This window comes from Neodiprion lecontei, chromosome 4 (genome assembly GCF_021901455.1).
Source record: "Neodiprion lecontei isolate iyNeoLeco1 chromosome 4, iyNeoLeco1.1, whole genome shotgun sequence".
Taxonomy (NCBI): Eukaryota; Metazoa; Arthropoda; class Insecta; order Hymenoptera; family Diprionidae; genus Neodiprion; species Neodiprion lecontei.
This window is the reverse complement of record NC_060263.1, coordinates 309,215-331,276: the sequence shown is the minus strand read 5'-3', so window position 1 is coordinate 331,276 and position 22,062 is coordinate 309,215. Positions and strand designations below refer to the sequence as shown.

The following is a 22,062-nucleotide window of genomic DNA, read 5'->3' as shown; positions in this document are numbered from 1 at the left end:
AGCTTGTATTTAGTTTGACAATCTCATCCTCATTACCCATCTTAATTTCAGTTTCTCAAACATCCTATGCGTAAGTGGCTCGAATTTTTTTTGTTGCAAAATGGTTTGACAAACCTAACAGAAAAGCCTGAAACTTCGTACTCCAAACTCTGTACATTGATTACAGTAATTGTATGTAGCACATTTTGTATTCTAAGTATCTGCCAAGTGGTAAAGATAAAAGCTACTTTTGGCATTGAATATTGTCCGTTGGTTTTAAAAGTAACGCCAAGTTGTTGTAAACAATGTATAAAATTCTCTGTAGTGTTTTTAGAAACATGTAAGACAAAAAAAAAAAAAAAAAAAAAAAAAAAGAAAAAAAACAAACAAGAAGACAAAGACTCCAGAGGAAACTTTTATCAACGATCAATGAAATACGTTTTATAGAAGATAATCGTGAAATGAAAAAGACGAATAGAAATCGTATATTCAGAAGCAATGCAGGTGTATGCCGGTATATTGTTATTTTGTTTTTAAACTTTATAATGGATTGAAAAATTTTCAACTTTATGTAAAGAAATTTTAGTAGGGAAAACTTAAAGTAGAATATCTGTTGTTTTTTCCATTTCTGTATTGTATAACAATATTAATTTGTTTTTCATGTGGTATTTCGTGGGCGACTAGCTAAGAATATATTTTCAAAATCGTCACATATAAAAACCATTGTTGACTTTAATCACACTATGCCAATTGTAAAATGACACAATAGTAGACAATATTTTGTTCTCCCTATCCCAAAGATGAGGACATGATGAAATGAAGTTTTCCAACAGTAGTTACCTATAATCCGTAGCCTTAAGCATGACGACCGACAAGTGATATAGACATAGCCGCGGCTATGCATATGAATTTTAAGTGATTACAGCCTCAACGATCGACTATAGCCCATGGCATCCGCTACTCAATTTATTTCTTCCATCACCTTCCGAATATACATGGTTAATTATACTCACCCATGTATTTGGTGACTTGCAAATTTGACATGAACAAAAACGAAAAGCAACAGAAAAATGACTTTAAATGGCACTATTAATATGACAAGTAATTCTGCACAAATAGAAACTACGACTACAACTACTACTACTACTTAAAATTAGTCAAAGCCAACTGACACTACTTCCAATGAAATTTTATAATACGTCGTTATTAACATCCAGTGCAGTACCGATTCAGACAATATTCAAGAACTTTCTTACTGTATGGCAAATTTCTAGAATGGCTGTTTTTTGTAGTTGATCAAATGTCTGTTTCCAGAGATCAAAGCATTGTTATTCATTATTTTTTACTGCAGCAAGATTCTAATACTTGTGTTTATATTTGTTGAACGCACTAGGGTAAGATTTAGTAAACAATGTGGACACGCCATGTTTCAATCCCCCCGTACCCAATTCACTCCCACAAAATCTCACCTCTTATCACAATTTTCACATGCAAATTGAAAATGAAATTTCTTGGGCACTCTGTTGATTTGATTATCAGAATGCATATGTCACCGTTTACGAATTATAAATTTTGAAACACGTTTGAAGAAAACTGTGATCATGTGAATTGATTGGTTTGTCGAATAGTAGTTCCAAAAATGTATAATGTAGGTATAATATTCACATATAGCCATATACATTTAAACATTAGAGAGCTGGCCTGGCTGTTTTAGGAGTCAGCAGATAACTCGGAAGCTCCATTGGGGACGTGCTGACTATTTATATGCATAAATCATACCTCTGAAAAATATCAAATTTCAAGCCAAAAACACCGGCCCTCTAATGGTTAATTATCTTCCTTGAAAAATTAGGTGAAAAAAGAGCTATGGCAGAATGAGAGAATATATTCAACTTTTGCTTTGATCGTTTATGGATCACAATGAGAAACTTCTAAACCTTGTTGAGTACCTCGTGTAATCAATTAAAAAAAAAATAATAATTCATTAGCATTGTAACCTCCGCTCTACTATTAATTTAATTTTTTATTTGTATAATTATTTAAATACCATTTTGTTCAATCATACACGCACATACAGTCGTACGTTAACTGAGTATTGTTATTTCTTTTCTTTCATCCGTCATTAGAAGTAATCTATATTTAATAAATTGAAAAAAATCTCTTTACTATTTTTCATTAAATTACTAATAAGATCGACAATTTTTTCACGATTAGGCGAATAAATAATACTTCATTCCAAACATTTTATACACATACTATTATACTCCGTACTGAACGCTACACGATTGTTTTTTTTTTAAGCAAAATACTTGCCATTATTATGTTGGTGGCCATAATATTCTTTGTTTTGTGGTATAGACAATATAGCTACTATAATATACACATACACAAAATGTGCAACGCAAGCCTATGGAAAAGTTGATACCACTACGTATTCTGTACATATTAATCATCCACACTATTATTATTATTATTGTTATTGCTATTAATTTTTTTTGCTTGTACTTTCATGATTCATATACCCGTAGTTTTCACCATGACATTCATCGTATTGTATAATATCGTACAAAATATTAAAAGTTCCATACTTTTTATTCAAGACGGAGCCCAACGCACCTATGCCCCACTTTTACTACTTTACTGAAACTAGTATCAATGCTACTAAAACTACGTAAATTATACATATATACGTACTACGCTTCCTGTGCTGAGATGAAGAAATGTCGGATATTAATATTGGCTCTCAAACTTTGCTGTGAATTTTGTAACAAGCAATCGATACACAAAGAAGATCTCGTGAAGTGAAGCTACCAATATCTCAACGACGAGGTTGAAGCTAGCAGCCAAACGTTCTAACGTTTACTCGAACAAGATAGTGAAGTTAGAAAATGAAAATTTTGAGAAATACCATGAACCCCCAATGTGTTCATAGAATTGTATGGATAAGATTGAACTGTATTTTTCTATGTCCAAAAATTTTATCACGTTTGGCTGCTAACTCTGGCTGCTAGTTTCAGCTTCGTCACCTCAGTGTGGTTCTTCCAGGGTCCAACAGACAACGGTTAATGCAAAGAAAGCTTGAAGTCACCTCGGGTAGCTTGAATGGCTATATGTCACGAGATTCTCTTGGTGAAATCAAAATTGAACAGAGAATAAACTTTTTACACTCTGTCAACCTCTAAACTCGCAACAATAAATTATCTTGACCCACACACACACACACAATGTGAAAAGCGGAAGTATAAATTGTGATTTCTGACACACACACAAACACACGCCCAGAGAGGGGTGGGGGGAGAGAGAGAAAAAGAGAGAGAGAGAGAGTCAGAAATCACAGCCAATATATTTGTATGTACACTAGGGTGGGCCAAAAAAAATGAGTATTTTTTTTTTTACTTTATACTCTGAAAATCGGTTGCTAGATACCTCTAAAGAATTCTCACCAAATATGAGCTCTTAATTTTGATAACAAGGTCCTCCGCTTTACAATTTTGCATTTTTTCCTGAGTATTAGAAACAAAAATTCATATCTCTTTGACAACTGTTCGTTAAAAAATATCTCTCCTCATATTCTTGTAGGAAATCGAACGCTCTACAAAAAAGGTCTCTTACAATTTTTTCGTAAATCTTACCGTTTAAAAGATATCAAAGCTTAAAGTTTGATTATTTTAAGAGAAATTTCTGTTTTGCTTATGAATTTTTTTACTCGCTTACAAAAAATTTTGATGAATTGCACAACTCATAGTTTTGTAGGAAATCAACTGCTCTACAAAAGTGGTGTCTTATGATTTGTCGATTAAGTTAAGCGTTTAAAAGATATTCATCGTCAAACTTCAATGCATACTAATTTTAACAGTTTTTGATGAATAATTCGAAAAATTTCAATTTAATTTATAAGTTTCATGAAAATTTATTCCAATGTGAGTTCCTAAGAAAAGAGAAAAATAGTATAAAAATATATATTAAAAATTAAAAATTGAAAAATATATATTATATAGAACTAAAAAAATAAAAGAAAAATAGTTTGAAACATTTCTCTTTTCTTAGGAACTCACATTGGAATAAATTTTCGTGAAACTTATAAATTAAATTGAAATTTTTCGAATTATTCATCAAAAACTGTTAAAATGAGTATGCATTGAAGTTTGACGATGAATATCTTTTAAACGCTTAACTTAATCGACAAATCATAAGACACCATTTTTGTAGAGCAGTTGATTTCCTACAAAACTATGGGTTGTGCAATTCATCAAAATTTTTTGTAAGCGAGTAAAAAAATTCATAAGCAAAACAGAAATTTCTCTTAAAATAATCAAACCTTAAGCTTTGATATCTTTTAAACGGTAAGATTTACGAAAAAATTGTAAGAGACCTTTTTTGTAGAGCGTTCGATTTCCTACAAGAATATGAGGAGAGATATTTTTTAACGAACAGTTGTCAAAGAGATATGAATTTTTGTTTCTAATACTCAGGAAAAAATGCAAAATTGTAAAGCGGAGGACCTTGTTATCAAAATTAAGAGCTCATATTTGGTGAGAATTCTTTAGAGGTATCTAGCAACCGATTTTCAGAGTATAAAGTAAAAAAAAAAATACTCATTTTTTTTGGCCCACCCTAATGTACACGTATCACAATTTACACTTTCGCTTTTCACATTTCTAAATTACAATCTGACGATCAGATACAGACAATTACGCTACGCGTAGTTTTCGACATATATTAAGTCATACATTACTATTTACATATATTGTAATGATAATCAAAAGTACTAGGTATGTACGGTATTTTTCAAAAGAATGGTGTTTTTCATTAGTACAAGAAGATCTTGTCATCCAGTAGATGAGATTTTACAAAACCGGTTTTAACAAAAACTGATCATTTTCATCTCATCCCAATTACAGGATTCATTTCAATTTACACATTGATGGATATTGATTGAAATTTTTATTTTTTGAGTAATCTGTCAATAACTGTAATAAATTATCAGAGTCCATCGCGCTACATAAGTTTAATTTATCAGAGAAGAAAAAAAACAACCGTACTGTACTGCAAGGTGGCATTTACGTTACTAATCATGAACATAATACATTGTATATTTGAACTGTTGCGTCAACACACACACACACACACACACATATGTTACATATAGAAGTAGAAGTAAGTGTAAAGAAAAGAATCGAATCCAGACCGAACAGTTGTATAATGAAAGGAAGCAGGATTCCTTTTTTCTTAATGTTAATTTTACTTTGCAATACGGGATCAGGGGGAGGGGGCTTTGTATTGTAAACGCTAATGCGCAAGAGTGCAATTTTATAAATTATAAACCATATTACATACATATATACATACATACATGATTATAGGCGTAAATTAGTTCATGAAATGAAATGAATTATTTTAAAGCTCAGGCCAGTACAAGTAAAGTAAATGGCCAGGGCTTTTATTTGAATAATATAATTTTTAGTGTGTAATATAACATACTACAATTATAAATATAATATGGCTTGAATTGTAAATAGATTATCTTAAATGTATTCGACTCTATGATTATATCGCTACTACACTGAATCATACTAGACTGCATACATATACTTGGATAATAAAAAGTATTGATGACAAATTTCAGATTATTAGAGACCATGGCAGTGTTCAAGTTTACGCCTGGCGAAGAGCCTTCAAGTAAATTTGTTCATACTTTTCTTTTTTTTTCTCTTTACATGTTTCACGAACGTTATATCGATTATCCAATAATTGGGTATCGATGATATACTACGCATTAGAAATAGAAATGTCAACTATTATTATTATTGTTGTTATTATTGTTATTATTATTATTATTAATCTTACTACTACCACTACTACTACTACTACTAATACTACTACTACTATTACTACTACTACACTTGATACTTGAACGATGCCATTATATAATTAGTATTGCCTGTATACTACAATTCCTTAGTAGCTCAATACCCTACTTATACAATTATATGATTTTTTATTTTAATTTCCACTTCTTATTACGATTTAAAACAATCCGATAGGTTTCTCATAAATGAAAGTATTATATTATACGAGCAAATAGTATGCTTGTTTTTTTTCCCCCACAAACACGTCGATCACAACATTGCAATTTTGGAAGGATGTGATATAAAATTTGTTTACTTACTATACACATATACATTCGATCATACCTATATGTATATGTTGTAACTTGATTGTGACTGCATTTGCTTTTAATCATCCATCTCTTTTTGTTTACAAATTACCTGCATATTTTCTCTATGAAACTATTTTACTTTATCTCTTTAATAAGTAAGTTTAATTTTGTCACATAGGAATTGATAATAATAGTAATTGAATAGTGGAGACAACTTGAGCATAAACAAAGTACAACCCATACATAAATGATTTCCAGTGATAAGCTGGCCATATATTTGATTTAGATTCGTTAGAAGAGCAAAACTTGGAAATTTCTGGAAAATTGCCTCTGGCCAATATTTTTTTTTAGTAATGGTATTTTCATTGTGAAAACCTGCCTAATATCCAAATCATAGTTAAACTATCACATCCAAATAGATATTTTTTCCTTGATCTGTGTAGATGCTCAACTTTATTTACGTTCTAATCGCAAATGAATTATAAATGTTGCAGGAATCACAAAGTACATTCTCACATGTAATTTTCTGTTTTGTTTATTTATTTATTTATTTATTGTAAGAATCGGATCCAAGTTAAGACAAGCAAAAAAGGGTTGCAGAACTACATTGTGTTTCCTAAGAAATAACAACATAAGTATGCAGTCAAAAGAAAAGTTGGCGCAGGTAAAATGTTCATTAAGTAATATGCAAGAATCTGTGATATCTGACTGCAAAGTCGATGGTGTGGTATTTGAAAACTGTCGCTAGATCACATTTGAGGTCACAAAACGCAAGATTCGGTTGACATTGGCATACATTGCATGTAGAGGAGATGAATGTATAAGTTTGATATTAAGACAGGTGTGTTTTACACAACTTTGATCGGTTCTCACTTAGTTAGTGCGAAGATTAGTGTATCAGTTACGAATTCACTCTGCATATACATATACTTATATAAGCCGGAATACAAAGCAATCCTATGAATGATCTCTTGGCAGGATAGCTATGTACATACATACAATCTATTACTCAACGTATTCAGTGTTTATCGAAATGCATCATTTTCACAGAAGTTACTGTTACAAGTTAGATTGACTGAAGAATGTTTGAAACCGGGAAATACCAATTTGAATCTCCCGCAATTTTCGTATGGTGGTGTAGTGCTACACACTAGAGCTTTTACGACGCATAAAATTCATTTCATCGAAATAAATTCCGATAGGCTTTGAAACACTTTGAAATAAGTTGTTGAATGGCGGAACAATCCGTGAGTGGATCATTTTCTATTTACTATAGACCACGGTCTCATAGACAGGTCTGGACACTCCGGCTGTAAAACCGTGCTCGAAAATGAAGCCGATGTTGTGAATTTTCGCCTCTAGCGCTAGTGAGGGAGAGGCCTACTTAGTACGCATACACCGGCCTCGGAGATTGCAGCGCTCCGGTCTTTGGTACACAAATTGAGAAGCACAGGCTTCAAGACGGTCACGCTCATCGATGATGGCTAAATGTCGGGACATTTGCACTCCAAACGAAAACTTCTCCAACTAATAACATAACCTGCAAAGAAACGTCAAAAGTGTCAGTGTCGTTCCTTCCAAGTACCTACGAGAGTTTGTTATTCAAACTTTTAAGTTGTGTATTCGTATGAATCGCGTATAAATGGTAAGTTATTAGTGATGTATCGGTCTGATAATTCATTTCGAAACTGGAATAAGTACAATTTTGTATCTCTCGAATGCGCGACACGTTAACTTCTTTTGTGTCTCCATTTTTTTTTATCCCTATTAAATTTGTCAGATATTGCTAGCGGATGTCGGACAGATCTAATAATGTAATCACATATAAAATGCAATCCAGAATCCAACGAACGCAGCCAGTAAAAAGATACGGCAGCTTTCTGAGGATGAAAAAATTCACATTAAAGAAGCTTTTGATTTGTTGGATACTGATAAGGATGGGTTCATTGATTATTACGAGATGAAGGCTGCCACTCGAGCCCTGGGCTTGGAAGCTAAAAAAGCACAAATTTTGTCAATTATGCGAACTTACGATCCGCCACATGGGAATAAAATTGGCTATGAAGATTTCTACTACATAAGTATGTCTAGAAATGTGCGACACGTGTCAGCAGAGTAACTTCATTTTAACGCAAATTTTTTGCACACATATTTAAATTTGGCTGCATCTCTTGTAAAACTTCATTATTAACGTCTGCACAGTATCAGATAAAATGGCTAAGAGAAACCCTTTGGATGACTTAAAGTACGCGTTTACGCTCTTCACTGCTGATACAAATTCGAATAAAATAAGTTTAAAAACTTTACAAGAAGTAAATCAGAGAACTGGAAGTGGATTAACGGACGATGAAATGCAATCTATGATTGAAGAGTTTGACACTGATCTTGACGGTTTAAGTAACTTGACATTACAACAAGTATTTTTGATACCTCAAAAAAATGCATCAATTTGTCGATTAAGTTACAGGAACTTAATTACACTTTATTTCGTATGTGATTACAGTTGACGAAGCTGAGTTTATGGAGATCATGACCAAATCCGAAAATTGGGCTTAAAGTAGGAATTGGCTCGCGTAGAAGCAATTGTTGTTTCTCTTTCAATTCATATTTATCTTGTTAAAACAATTTTTTTTAAATATATAAAATGAATTCTGCCACCGATTGGGAAGCCCAACATCGGCAGACACTTTTGGAGAGCCGAGCAACCCTGGAGCGTTCTGCATCTTCGGTTGCACGATCGCAACGCATTGCAGCAGAAACTGAACAAGTTGGAACAGAAGTAGTGGCAGAATTAGGAGAACAGCGAGAGACGTTACTGAGGGCTAAAAGGCGCTTATCACAAACTGATCAAGAGCTAACCAAAACGCAAAAAGTTCTTCGAACAATGACAAGAAGAGTTTTAACGAATAAATTTATTTTAGTATTGATCATCATCCTCGAAGTTGGAATTCTTGCTGCTGTCGTTTATTTGAAATTCTTTAGAAAGTGATTCGCACATCATAATCATTGACACTTGTAAATGTGTACCAATCGATATCCAAGTATTTAAATTTTATGTACATACAACTAGCTTCTATTCAATAACCAATTTGCTATGTTAGAAAAGCCACTACATCAGATATGTATCTCGAACATGTAATAAGCGTCTAGATCGACTGTAAAACAGTTTTTATCTCAATGGTAAATTCCATGAAAGCGATGAGGTGCTGTTGTGAGTAAAGTATAATGGCAATGTATTATTTGAATGAGAATTCAAATCGGGTTGTGTTATTTTTGTTTTTATATTAAGTAAATGACACTATATACAAGCTATAAATTCGGGTGATTTGGTAAAAGGGACAGTGCTGTCTTATAGCAGTAGCACAGGACACTGTTACTTTCACCGAATATTACAAGTTACAATAAAATTCAGTTGTTATTATAAAATGCAAATATTCTCCTGAATACTTCGGGATTATAATTCTGGACTGTTGGTATCCCGCCTTCATAACCAGCTTTCTCATAGAGATTTATATTCGGAGCTGACCACCATATATTTCTTTCACCACCAGATCCATTCAAGTCTAATGTATTAAGTTGCAAAACTGAGAAGTGAAACATCTTTCCATCCGATTGTATGCATTGGACAGTCACAGGCTCTGATAGGCTTAGAACTTCATTTCCAAAGCGTTGTCTTGCACATGCTGCGCCTACTGCGAATGACTTGAGTAGCGAACGTCCAAGAATTTGCGACTCAGTAACGGGAGTTTCATAAATATTTTTCACCTCTCGTGGATTAAAATGTGCGAAAATTGTGTGCACGTTCATCCACTGAGAGTTTTTCATGATAGCTGTGAAAATGAATGAGCAATTAAAGTTATGGATGCTGTTGCAAAGATAAAAACTGAATGTTTTTAGTTATTACATAACTTACGATAGAAGTTCCGAAGGGTGTAGATATTTTCTTTCTCCAAAGTGATTGTGGAATCAATGGGATGAAGGTTCGGCAACTGAATGTCATTCCCTTCACCTTTACTTGCCATAGGTTTCAAAGGACTTGTAGAAGTCACAAGCATGTCTGCTCTCAGCTCAAATTGTAACTGCTTCTCATCTTTTTCTACAAATTGAGAATATGCTGATGATAATTTGAATCCTATTCACTTATAATATGTATATTTACAATAGGCTGATTTCCCTTTTTTACTCAACAGTGACACATACCAATTGGTAGACTAACGACACCATTGTATATCAGATTTCTTTCAAATGCCACTTGAGGACCGCTCAAAGATTCGCATAGTTGGAGTAGCTTTTGCGATAAGTTTCGTCTGGAATTAATACAGCACACAGTTTTATCAGTAGCGGCAACAAAATTGGCAAACACAGCAATACTCACGCTTTTCTTATGGCAGAAATCCCATATGGTCTTGGGAACATAAATCCTGGTCTTTCGGGATCTTTTGGTTTAGGAAGACGTTCTTGATATGCGTCGTATATAGTTGAATTGTACACTGTCCTACGAATGTAGCACATTTAAATTATTGTGCATGAAAGTGATAGAAAATTTTTTTACCTTAGCACCAATTCTTCAACACGCTCATCATGCTCAGTTATTAGATTATTCACTGATTCTGGTAGCCCGTCGACGATCTCAACAGTTTTAGTCAACACTTTAGCCTGTTCCACACCTTCGAGTAACACATTATGATCACGATAAGACAGACAGGGTTTGTCTTTCCAGTTTGGATGAGTTTTATCTTTAGGTAGTGGTAGCGGTATCAGCGGTTCGTTCAGTTTCAATCTAAATGTGTAATAAGATAATGGAATTAGCTCATTTTTTTTTACGACCAACGTAAACAGCTGATACGTTTGAATTAGTCGAATATTCACTTACCTCTCTGGCAATTGCTGTACTAACAAAATTTCTGGTTCAACGATTTCTATGTTCTGTGATTTGAGGTAACTTTCTGTGGCAGTTTGAATAATTGGGCGATTTCCTTGAATGTACCAATGCCTTTTTATCATTCGCCCTAGGTGTTGAGCCCATAGGCTTGAGGAGAGTCTCATATTTCCGCACCTATAAAATGTCAATCCATTTTTACATACGTACGAGTGAAAAATTTTTCGGTAGGTTAAAAACCAGTCGCATGAATGAAGGCGGACAGTGGAGGGCGAAGATTCTTTACGCACCTTGTGTTCCAGCAATAGTAAAAATTTTTCCCTTTGTGGCTATGATCCTTAATTCAAGGATATATTCCACAATGCGAAAAGTTGATGGTACGCCGCAAGCGGTTAGCGGTATCAGACAGAGTAGAGACGGACAGAATCGTGAAACTAGACCCTAGGGGACATCAAGGATCGGGACCAGCCCCCTGACACTCAGCACTGCTCCTATACTAAAAAATTTTACGCGTCTTGTTCCCGTTTTTTAGTTCCTCTACGTAGCGCTAGTAGACTTCTGACACGCTCGCTGCCATCGCTGACTACTAGCCCCACTAGTGGTCGAAACTGGCGGCAGAATCGAGGGACATTTTGCGAACCACTTTTAAGCAGCGTGTGTCAGGGGGCTGATCGAGGCCGTGTTTGAAAATTGACTGACAGTACTGTCAGCAATCTTTCATCTCTTTTGCGCTTCCAAGTTCGTGAATAGCTCTGATTCTGTCCTAGGGAATTTTCAGTACTGTCAGTCAATTTACGAACACGGCCCGAGACGCACCTAACGGGCTCGGGACGGTTGTCAGCCCTGCAAAGTTGAAGTTTTGGTGATAAACAATAGAAAACGGTGGAGTGGAGAGTTGGAGACGACCAGAAGGCAGTGGAATGCGGATACGCCGCGAAAGTGAACGGTCACAATGAATACAAAAACAAGCTTGAAACGAGTGTACAACTATTACAGCGGAACAGAACGTAAGTTGTACTTTTATCTAGAAGGAGTAATTTATGTTTAGAACAAATAACGGGTTAAAAAACTATTGATATTTCAAAGGTTCCGCTATGAAAACAAGCTCTAAAATCCGTCTGCTGTGCGTCCCGATGGCGTCTGCTAGTTTGACGCCGCTTTGGCGCGGCGTTGTCGTATTTTTCGTTGACTTTTCACTCATATAAGGCTAAGTAGCAACAAGACAGCGTCCGATACTCGATCGTCGAATATCGGGTGAATATTTTTGCTTGAAATGTGAACTTTTAGCCTAAATTTCACGTTAAAACGATGGCCGATGCCAAAATATCACTCTGACGGATGGACCTCCGATTGTCATTTGACAAGTAAAATCACTGTCGTTGTGACGTCACTAATCTGCCTTGCAGGAGCTATGCTCAACAGTGTGCTCACTCATCCGCACACCTACGTGCGCATGTCATGTACTATACGCAACGTATGTCGTTTAGTGTAAGTAGCTGATACGTATATTCGTGCGGCTGCGCACGCATTTGTAACACACATCCACACATAGAGGCGTACAATGTTTTGACGTTTCTCGTTGCATATGCGAACCTCACCGTCACGATGTGTAATTATGATATTATATTTATTGTCTGTTGGCTTATATTTTCATATGCATGTCCATCTTCCTACCGTCCGTGAGAGGTATTTTTTGAAGAAAAAAAATAACCGAAAAACCTAATAATCACTGTCGTTAGTTAGCATCACCTTGCTTTGTTCAGAAAGCGGGCAATACCGCGAAAATGCTATCCAAGCAACAAGTGTAATGTTACCGTTCTTAAGTACTTGTCGATATTTAAGTTTTTTTTACTACCCCAATACAATTTGTGATGTATTAATTTGAAATTTCTAAGTAATCTAAAATCATTACAGTCAGATCAATGTCACCTTCTTATAAACATTAGTACTATTATTATTATTTATTTTTTTAAATTCGATTTTCATTCCCTTCACTCGATTTGCCAACGACTACACCACGAGTAATATTAACATAGCAATCTATCCGATAAAAATATTCAACTCAATTTCCGACGAACATTGACATAATGTACGTCAACCTATATACATTATAATATTCGTGGACCTCCTCCCTCAGGGCAGAGAAGGTGTACTTATAAAAAGGCTTCAGCTAAACTCATTGTACTTATTTGGTCAATTTTTTCTCGATGCAGTTATTGAAAGATAATTCTTACTGTAAATAACTAATTTTTATTGCAATCTTACCCATCATCTACAATGTAGAAATATTTTGCCACTACGAAAAATGTTATTTCAAGAAATTATCATGTGGGATCAGAAAATGTTGATGTATCATTCAAACAAAATAAGTAGAAAGCTTGTGAGATACACAATTTCTGTAAATACTTTCTACCTTATACAAATATGAATATAATATTCTGTTAAACAAGTATAAAAGTTCAGTAATAGAGTCTTGATTTCAAAATTGATTGTTATATCGATTTGTATTTGGATTCGTTCGAGAACCCAGTTTTTGAACATGCATCTTTGTTGAACTTTATTCGATTTGTAACAAACAGATGGCGTGGGAAGGGACAGTCCTGGCGCGCTGTTGGATATGCTGGCAGAAGTTGCATCACAGACCTTACACTCGGAAAAAAAATGGACGGAATCTAATGTCCCTTTGAAATCTCAGTCAAAGAGGGTGTCCGTTAAACGAAAATGTCAACAAGAGCCATCCTTCACTACGTCCCAATTATTGGCAATGCCAGCTACTCAACTGGTAAAACAGTTTTCTGTTTTTAATAGCGATGAGTTGAAGCGGCAGTATTCTTACACTTGCGCTCTCGTACCTGGATGCGTGCAAAGGTATACAAGCTTTGCCAGCGAGGGCAGAGCCAGAATGTCTATTAAGGCTCATCTTGCCGATCACTTGGATTACCTCAAAAGGGATAAGGATGCATGTGAGTTTCTTGATGTTTAATTTGTTATATTGACAGAGAACAATGCTCATGAGAGAGGAATGAAAGAAATTTGCGTAGCTTGATGATAGCACGTTATTTTCAGACTCTACTTTCACGGCGATAGCGGTCAAGCAGCGAAGTCCCAAGTCGAGTCCTGCGACCAAAAAGATGAGGGCAAATCAACAGAAAAAACCAGTTGAGGTTTTAAACAAAGAGAACAAGGAGTCTAAGTCTGAAAAGTCGACCAATTATCTGCGCAAAATACTTTCAAATGAAATGAGTTTCGTTGAATTTGAAAAACAGAAGACACTGGCTAAGATGAACAAAATTACCGAGGAACACAAGGCTGAGGTCAAAAAGGAGCCACAAGACATTTCGGGTTTTCAGGTTCTTGGTGATCACAGTTACTATGAGCATGTTAAAGTTGACAACAATGACGAAAAAACCACCCCCGATTTGAACGAAATTATGGTCAACCAAGCCATGGGTGAAAATGTATGTTTTATACCGTAAACAGTTTAAATTTAGCGTTAATCGAAAAAATTTCAACTTCATTACTAATTTTTAGTTTCACGCAATAGCTTCAATTGCCAAAAAAAAGTATATTCTTTCTAGTCTATTTATCCTACTTATTGGAATTAATCTATGTTTGAATTTGTTTTCCATGTAGTACTCTGTTCGATATTATGGTTGTAAGTATTTCTGGAGTTGGATCTGACTCGAAATTTTTTTCCCTCTGAAATGACCAATTAGTCATTCCATTAATTTTTTTTTAGATATTTTACAGTGGAAAGTCAAGTGTGTAATTCACTATGTAATAGAAGGAATTGTTCAAATTCATGGTTGCTCTATTCTCATTACCATTATGATTTTCATTTACGTTACGTAACACCGAACCATTTTATTTTTAGATTATGCTAATGGTGGTTGAAAGTGACGGAGTTCACATGAAAGAGCTGCCTTACATAGCTCAGGATATTTCCGTACCTGCTGATCAGGATGAATCAGAGTCGATTTATGTACCAGGTATGGTAAAATTGTTATCCACCTAGTGAATAATCAGTCTGTTTATCATCTCTCGCTTCCATAAGCATGTATTTCTGGTTAAATTTATCTTGATTTACACAATTCATACATATAGTACTAATACATTTTGTCACCCATACAGCTACATGTTACATTTATTATTACAATAACTTGACTCTGGTAAACTTTACAAAATTATGAAGATGACATGCTCCATTTATTCATACTGGTCGATATACAATTTATTCCACATATAAAACCATCCAACCTCTTTGAGGTTCATCTAGATTGTGAAAATTGTGTTTTTTCCTATTATACAGTTGTTCAACTTCAAAGTCTCTGTTACTTTCTGAAAACATTCTGACCATTTTGTCAGTCTGACAGGTTAGGTTTCCTGGACACAACCTATGATAATGGTTTTCAAACTAGCAATCTTGTGGATAAAATCATACTAAGTTGCATAACCGTTGAAAAGTGAAATTCTAATTCAATTGAAGATAGATGCATTTCATGGCTCTTATTGTACTTATTACAGTAATAAACTTGAATCAATAAATATTTTTAGAGTCTCTAACTTGGTCTGAGGATCCGAACGATAGAAATATGGAGATGTCAGTCCCTTCGAAGCCAAAAGGGAAGGCAAAGTTTATAGGAACAAGCAAAGAAGAGCGAGAAATGGCTTTGGCGCTAATGGATCGCATAAAACGCAAGGGGAATCCAGCGGGCGGGAACCTGCAGTGTCGTATATGCGATCCACCACGAACTTTCACAGCACCTACAACACTCGTGTCTCACTATCGTAGTCACGCCGGTATTAAGCCATACGAATGTCGCATATGCAGGGCTGTATTTACAAGAAGGCACAGCCTGAAGTATCATATGTTGATTCATCAGAACCAGACACGTTTCACGTGTGCAGATTGTGGAAAAAAGTTCAGGCATCCTTCTCACTTCAGGGAACACAGACGGCGACACACCGGAGAAGCACCTTTCGGCTGTGAGGATTGCGGACAAAGGTATGAGAGGACTTTGTTTCTGTGTGGTTGTTGGTTTTAATTACAGTCGTAATTACCATCATCTGTAACAAATACAGAATAAACAGTTGAAATGTGATTCGATTTTATGGTATTTTAACTTTTTGCTCAAAAAATAGGTTTAAAACAAGAAACACGTACAAACGTCACTTGAAAACACGCCACGGTAAAGTGCTGACAACAACTGGAGAATTATTACATCTTTCGGAGGAAGACTTTCAAAAAGTACGAACGAATCCTAAGAGAAGATCAGAGACTATCAATTCCGAAAGCATGCTTGACGAGGACGTTACGGCGCCAAAGGCTATCATACAATTTCAAAACCAGGATGTCAATGAGCCTGAAGTGAATCTTCAAATTGGCGAAGGATTGGAAACCAATTATGAAGCATTAGATAAAGACAGTGAAACCAGTTGCAACGAATTTTGGGATAATGAAAATGTGGTAGCAGTAGGTGACACTAAAGTGAAAGCAGATCGTTACAGAAATTATGAATATTTTCACGATTCTCAAGAAGACAAGACTGATGACATCAAGACTGAAATAGGTGTAAATAATCTGGAATTTGTAAAGGTTGAGAACGTATTGGAAACTCTGAAATACAATGAGGAGATAGCTAAAGATGATGTGACTATGGATGATCGGTGTATCAGTGTCGGTACTAAAGGGGATAATGACGTAGATGACATAAGAGTTGTGAAAACTGGGGAAGCAACGTTTGACGATAGCTTTGATACTCGTTCAGAAGTTTTATACAACGAAAATTCAAATAAAGCAAACACTGATTTGATTGAATATGTTGAGGGGATTGACGTGACGGGATGCGGTGATAATACCATGGCTTATGAACACGACGCAAGTGTTTTAAATCCTGATGAAGACTGCTACAATTTACATGACCAACAGGAGGAAACGTGCGTGCATTACTTTGAAGATAATTTGAGTTTGGAAAACGAAATTGAATACGAGGAATCTGTGGAAATACCTGAACAGGTTGATGAAGATCCGAGTATTGCTGGATATGACGAAATGCGTGTTGCCGTAGAAAAGGGCGAATCATCACAATTGGATATTGTAGATCCTCTGCAGTCCGAAGAAATGATTAACTGCGAGGAAGAAAACCAACGTCTCTTAATTGGCAATGATAGAGACGGCGAACTTTCTCAAGACAATAATTCATCACATTCTGACAGGGATACTACATTGAGAGAGAATCAAGGTGTATATATTTTAGGTGAAACAGAAGTTGCAGAAGAAGATGGTGAAGCCGCAGGGGCCGAAGAACGTGAAAGAACGAAAACGCAATACTCTAACCAATTCATCCTTCAAGAACAATCTCCTACGCTTAAACATCAAAGTTCACGAGCTAACGTTGCGGTCGAGCACATAGTTCAATATCCAATGACAAATTATGAAGCTGAGGCAAATCATGCGCATAACTCGCATAACTCCTCTCCTCGTATTTATTTACAAACCAATCAATCGAATAATTTTACAATAGAAAATAAAGGACTTATAAGTTTTTTGACACAGAGAATAAACCTACAGCAGAAATCTACTGATAACATTGCGTTACCAAAAAGTGGAAACGTTGTTAAGCTCCTGAATGGGCATCCTCAATCGTTCAATCTGCTACAAAACGGAAAACAGAGTACAGTTCTGCTTGTAGCAAGCAGCAGCAACCAGATAAAGAATAATTTTTTACAAAGCGATACTGATAGTGATATTGGGATCAAAGCTTTGCCAGTTATTACCGTACATCAAAAGTAAATAACAGCAATATACTTCTTGTTACATTGATTATACTTGGCGTTTTCCATTGGTTAGATGATTTAGTGAAAGAGGAGGGGGGGAGGGGGGACATTGAATAATCACTAATATAGCCTAAATTCTTACCGGTAATGATGAAAATGAAATAATGAAATGAAAACAACCAAATTACGTTCATACGTTTGATAAAAATAAAGCTAATGAACGCAAAAATAACAACAACAATGGTAACTGAACTATTAGTAATAATATTCATAGTCATCATGGTAATAAAAATGATGATAATCATACTAAGCACAGTTATGAGCACACTAAGAATAAAAATAATTAAAGAAAAAAACACTATCAGAAACACAATAGAACGAATCAAAATAATTCTTTGAAAGTCGTAAATATAATAATAATGTATTATAAAGTTTCGTGAATAAGGTGATGTGAAAACCAAATTTCATGTATCTCGCATCGTATTTATACTTTTTTCAAGGAATGTTCATCATAATGAAATCAAATATATGAGTTACAAAATACATTGTGGTGGAAGCAACGCGATTTCAGTTATTGAAGCTCACAATGAGTATAACAAGCGATGAATTCGCACAAAAACATCTTCACATGTGAAATTTGACGAGCATGTGATAACACAATGAAAGAAGAAGTGAATTATTTGTTTTTTTACAATTATCATTCATCTATGTAGAAGTTTGTATCCTTTAAAATTTTTGCTGATGGATTATAATGTATGCACAGTCACCTCATCTAATAAGTACGTTATAAGTAAGTTATGAACATGAATCGAAAAAATTACACCAACTTAACTTTTCTTCTCAAATATGATGCCAGTGATTGGTATAAAAGCTCACAATGGTCTTCCGCTTGAGGTAAGCCTACCTCCTAGATAATATCTTTCTATTTTTTTTTACATGTTACTATGGTTAGAATCGAGGGAAAAAAATTAATAACTGTAATTATGAAAGCAAGTGAATTGTTCGCGTAAACTGTCACGAAAATTATTTAATAAATTTCATTTGAAATATATTATAAATGAAATTTTGCTGATTTACGGTGCGTTAATATTATTTTGAAAAAATAGCCAAGAAAAGGAAACTATTATCGACTTTGTTTTTTTTATAACAGAGGTACCTCACTCTCATTAATTGGGGTTCAGTTGAGGTCTTATTTTTCAGTATATACGTATCCCCGTAAATTGGCCATTTTAATTGCGGAGGCGTATGGTAAATAAACACGCAGTGTATGCATATTCTATTTCGGATCAAATCACGGTGAGATTTACTTGACCAATAATTCAATGATTATTCATCAAACTCTCACTATCTGATCCGTACAAACGATGAGCAATATTAAAATATAATATCTGTAAACCTGATAGCAAAAATCATTCTATTAATAATATCACAGTCAGGTTTATTTATAATAATAGACGGTGTACGGGTATTCTGTTGCAATCAATCATTCTCGACGTGATTAACGTGAACTTTCCAAAGTAATTGAGTCAAGAAAAGGCTCGTTAGGCACAATGGAAAAATATTCGTAATGCGATGCGCAATTAGAATTTAATTTCCATAAAAATGATTATACGTTATATTCGTAAAGCATTACCGCTCGTGTGACAGGCGTGTTACATGTGACATTGTCGGTCATTATTGTTACAGTAATTTTTTTCTTTTCTTCTATTCAGTCCACAATTATAAAAGTGCCTTGAATCGAATACCAATATTGTATATTAACCTTAAGTCCATACGCAATAAGGCTTGGAAAAATTGTAGTATTCAATGGAAAATCAAATTAAATGCGTGGGCGTATATATGATGGCGAATTATCGTTACAAGCGAAATAAAATAAGTAATCTAGTGTGTATAATGTAATAATTGTTCTTTTCGATAATAACATAGGCACTTGGCGTACATGTATTTATAAAATACGCTGCAAACTAAGATCTATATCAAATATCTTATAATTCTATTTAGCACAAAAACTCCGTTGACTTGACTTATTTACTACTATATAACTATACATATGACAGCATTATTGAAAATAATCTAAAACAGAAACTACGAAGAAAATTGAATAACAGAAGTATTGTAATTGTCAATTATCATATGATATCGTATTTTTATACCTATTTTGTACCCTTAATAAATATTAAGCATTAAACTGATGACCCTCTTCATTTCTCATACTTCATTGAAATAAATAGGACCAGTTTGTCTTCTTCAAAATCATTATAGACTTTATTGAAATATACTACAATGATTTGACGCGTTCGATGTTTTTTAGGGTAGCGGTTAGATGTGTTAGTTTCGGATCACAGATGATTATGTTAGATCAATAGCATTTGATTTGCACAGCAGATGATTTGACACCGTATACGATTAAAGCAACTATGTGTGACAAAATACTAGATGGAAAATGTTTTTCCATATTAGATTCTTTCGGATCTCTGCCGATTTACGTGGTTTCGCGTCGTTTGACTCGAAAATTACTTTCTCTCGCAGTTGCTTCAATTTTGCGTCGTCGTTGATGAGCATACTGATATAATAAATACACGCTTACATGCACTAATTTAAAACACTAATGAATAGATTTATTGAAGTTGGCAAAATTTCAGCTTGATCGATGCTCGTCTGCTCTCCAAGCCAGAACACAAATACCAAAAACTAAGTCTCGTTATACAGTATACATTAAAAAAAACTAGGCAAAAAAGTAAGGCTTTATGTATCTTTGGCGGAAATTTTCGCGATTTTGAAAAGTGCTGGGATAAGATCCTTGATGCACTATTCCGACGTAATTTTGCGAGAGAAAACGATTAAGCGCAGTCCCAATACGCTGCGAGCAACGTATAAAGAGTTGGAACCAAAAAACGAGATCCTGAGTTTTCGACGTTTTTCAGCTGGTGCTTTTTCCATCGTAACTTCTTTGCTGTTGATCCCTGGCCAATTTCGCTGCGTTTTCTGAATTCCTGGGGGTCCAATTTGTCAGGAAAGGTCGATACAAATCGAATCTGAGACCAAAAATTTCTCGCCGAAAAATGAAAAAAAAGTAAGGCCCCTTGCATTTTTGGCGAAAATTTTCGCGATTTTGAAAAGTGCTGGAATAAATTCTTTGATGCACTATTCCGACGTGATTTCGCGAGAAAAAACGATTAAGCGCAGTCCCAATACGCTGCGAGCAACGTATGAAGAGTCGGAGCCGAGAAACGAGAACCTGAGTTTTCGACATTTTTCAGCAGGTGCTTTTTTCCTCGTATCTTCTCTCCCGTTGATCCCACGCTCCTTTTGCTGCGTTTTCTGAGTTCCTTGGGGTCCAATTGGTCGGGAAAGAGTCATACGAATCAATTCTGAGACGAAAAGTTTTTTGGTCAAAAAAAAAGGAAGGTTAACCCCTTTTTTTTTTGGCGAAAATTTTCGCGATTTTCAAAAGTGCTGGAATAAATTAATTGTGGCACTATTCCGACGTAATTTTGTGAGAGAAATCGATTGGGCGCAGTCCCAATACGCTGCGATCAACGCATCGAAAGTTACAGCCAAAAAACGAAAACCCGAATTTTCAACATTTTTCAGCAGGTGCTTTTTTCCTCGTATCTTCTCGCCCGTTGATCCCGCGCTCCTTTTGCTGCGTTTTCTGAGTTCCGTGGGGTCCAATTGGTCGGGAGAGAGTCGTACGAATCAATTCTAAGACGAAAAATTTTTTGGTCAAAAAAAAAGGAAGGTTAACCCCTTTTTTTTTTGGCGAAAATTTTCGCGATTTTCAAAAGTGCTGGAATAAATTAATTGTGGCACTATTCCGACGTAATTTTGTGAGAGAAATCGATTGGGCGCAGTCCCAATACGCTGCGATCAACGCATCGAAAGTTACAGCCAAAAAACGAAAACCCGAATTTTCGACATTTTTCAGCAGGTGCTTTCATCCTCGTATCTTCTCGCCCGTTGATCCCACGCTTCTTTTGCTGCGTTTTCTGAGTTCCTTGGGGTCCAATTGGTCGGGAAAGAGTCATACGAATCAATTCTGAGACGACAAATTTTTTGGTCAAAAAAAAAGGAAGATTAACCCCTTTGTATTTTTAGCGAAAATTTTCGCGATTTTCAAAAGTGCTGGAATAAATTAATTGTGGCACTAATCCGACGTAATTTTGCGAGAGAAATCGATTGAGCGCAGTCCCAATACGCTGCGATCAACGCATCGAAAGTTACAGCCAAAAAACGAAAACCTGAATTTTCGACATTTTTCAGCGGG

At 35.2% G+C, this 22,062-nt stretch overlaps 4 protein-coding genes across 6 annotated transcripts; 3 read left to right on the top strand and 1 right to left on the bottom strand.

Annotated features, from left to right (window-relative positions):
• Window positions 1-7,509: 7,509 nt before the first annotated feature.
• LOC107224034 (centrin-3-like) lies at window positions 7,510-8,774 on the top strand. The gene is made up of 3 exons (XM_046736135.1): window positions 7,510-7,784; window positions 7,980-8,220; window positions 8,643-8,774. Exons 1-3 carry the CDS (start codon window positions 7,782-7,784, stop codon window positions 8,693-8,695), a joined length of 297 nt encoding a protein of 98 aa, XP_046592091.1. The 5' UTR covers window positions 7,510-7,781; the 3' UTR covers window positions 8,696-8,774.
• Window positions 8,775-8,783: 9 nt separating this feature from the next.
• On the top strand, window positions 8,784-9,583 carry LOC107224041 (vesicle transport through interaction with t-SNAREs homolog 1B). Its single transcript, XM_015663952.2, has one exon. It carries the CDS (start codon window positions 8,784-8,786, stop codon window positions 9,126-9,128), a length of 345 nt encoding a protein of 114 aa, XP_015519438.1. The 3' UTR covers window positions 9,129-9,583.
• LOC107224040 (39S ribosomal protein L37, mitochondrial) lies at window positions 9,402-11,607 on the bottom strand. Its single transcript, XM_015663950.2, has 7 exons — window positions 11,309-11,607; window positions 11,013-11,195; window positions 10,692-10,919; window positions 10,515-10,634; window positions 10,340-10,446; window positions 10,053-10,235; window positions 9,402-9,969 (listed from the first exon to the last, which is right to left on the bottom strand). Exons 2-7 carry the CDS (start codon window positions 11,183-11,185, stop codon window positions 9,548-9,550), a joined length of 1,233 nt encoding a protein of 410 aa, XP_015519436.1. The 5' UTR covers window positions 11,186-11,195; window positions 11,309-11,607; the 3' UTR covers window positions 9,402-9,547.
• A 157-nt stretch (window positions 11,608-11,764) lies between these two features.
• LOC107224042 lies at window positions 11,765-19,987 on the top strand. 3 transcript variants are annotated; one of them, XM_046736124.1, is made up of 7 exons: window positions 11,765-12,025; window positions 12,105-12,506; window positions 13,598-13,981; window positions 14,085-14,476; window positions 14,893-15,007; window positions 15,573-16,023; window positions 16,161-19,987. In XM_046736124.1, the coding sequence occupies exons 3-7, from the start codon at window positions 13,636-13,638 to the stop codon at window positions 17,809-17,811; spliced, it is 2,955 nt and encodes a 984-aa protein (XP_046592080.1). In that variant the 5' UTR covers window positions 11,765-12,025; window positions 12,105-12,506; window positions 13,598-13,635; the 3' UTR covers window positions 17,812-19,987. The 3 variants fall into 3 exon arrangements, with proteins under 3 accessions (XP_046592080.1, XP_015519439.2, XP_046592078.1); XM_015663953.2 differs by lacking the exon at window positions 12,105-12,506; XM_046736122.1 differs by lacking the exons at window positions 11,765-12,025; window positions 12,105-12,506 and adding an exon at window positions 12,546-12,627.
• The last annotated feature ends 2,075 nt before the right edge of the window (window positions 19,988-22,062 follow it).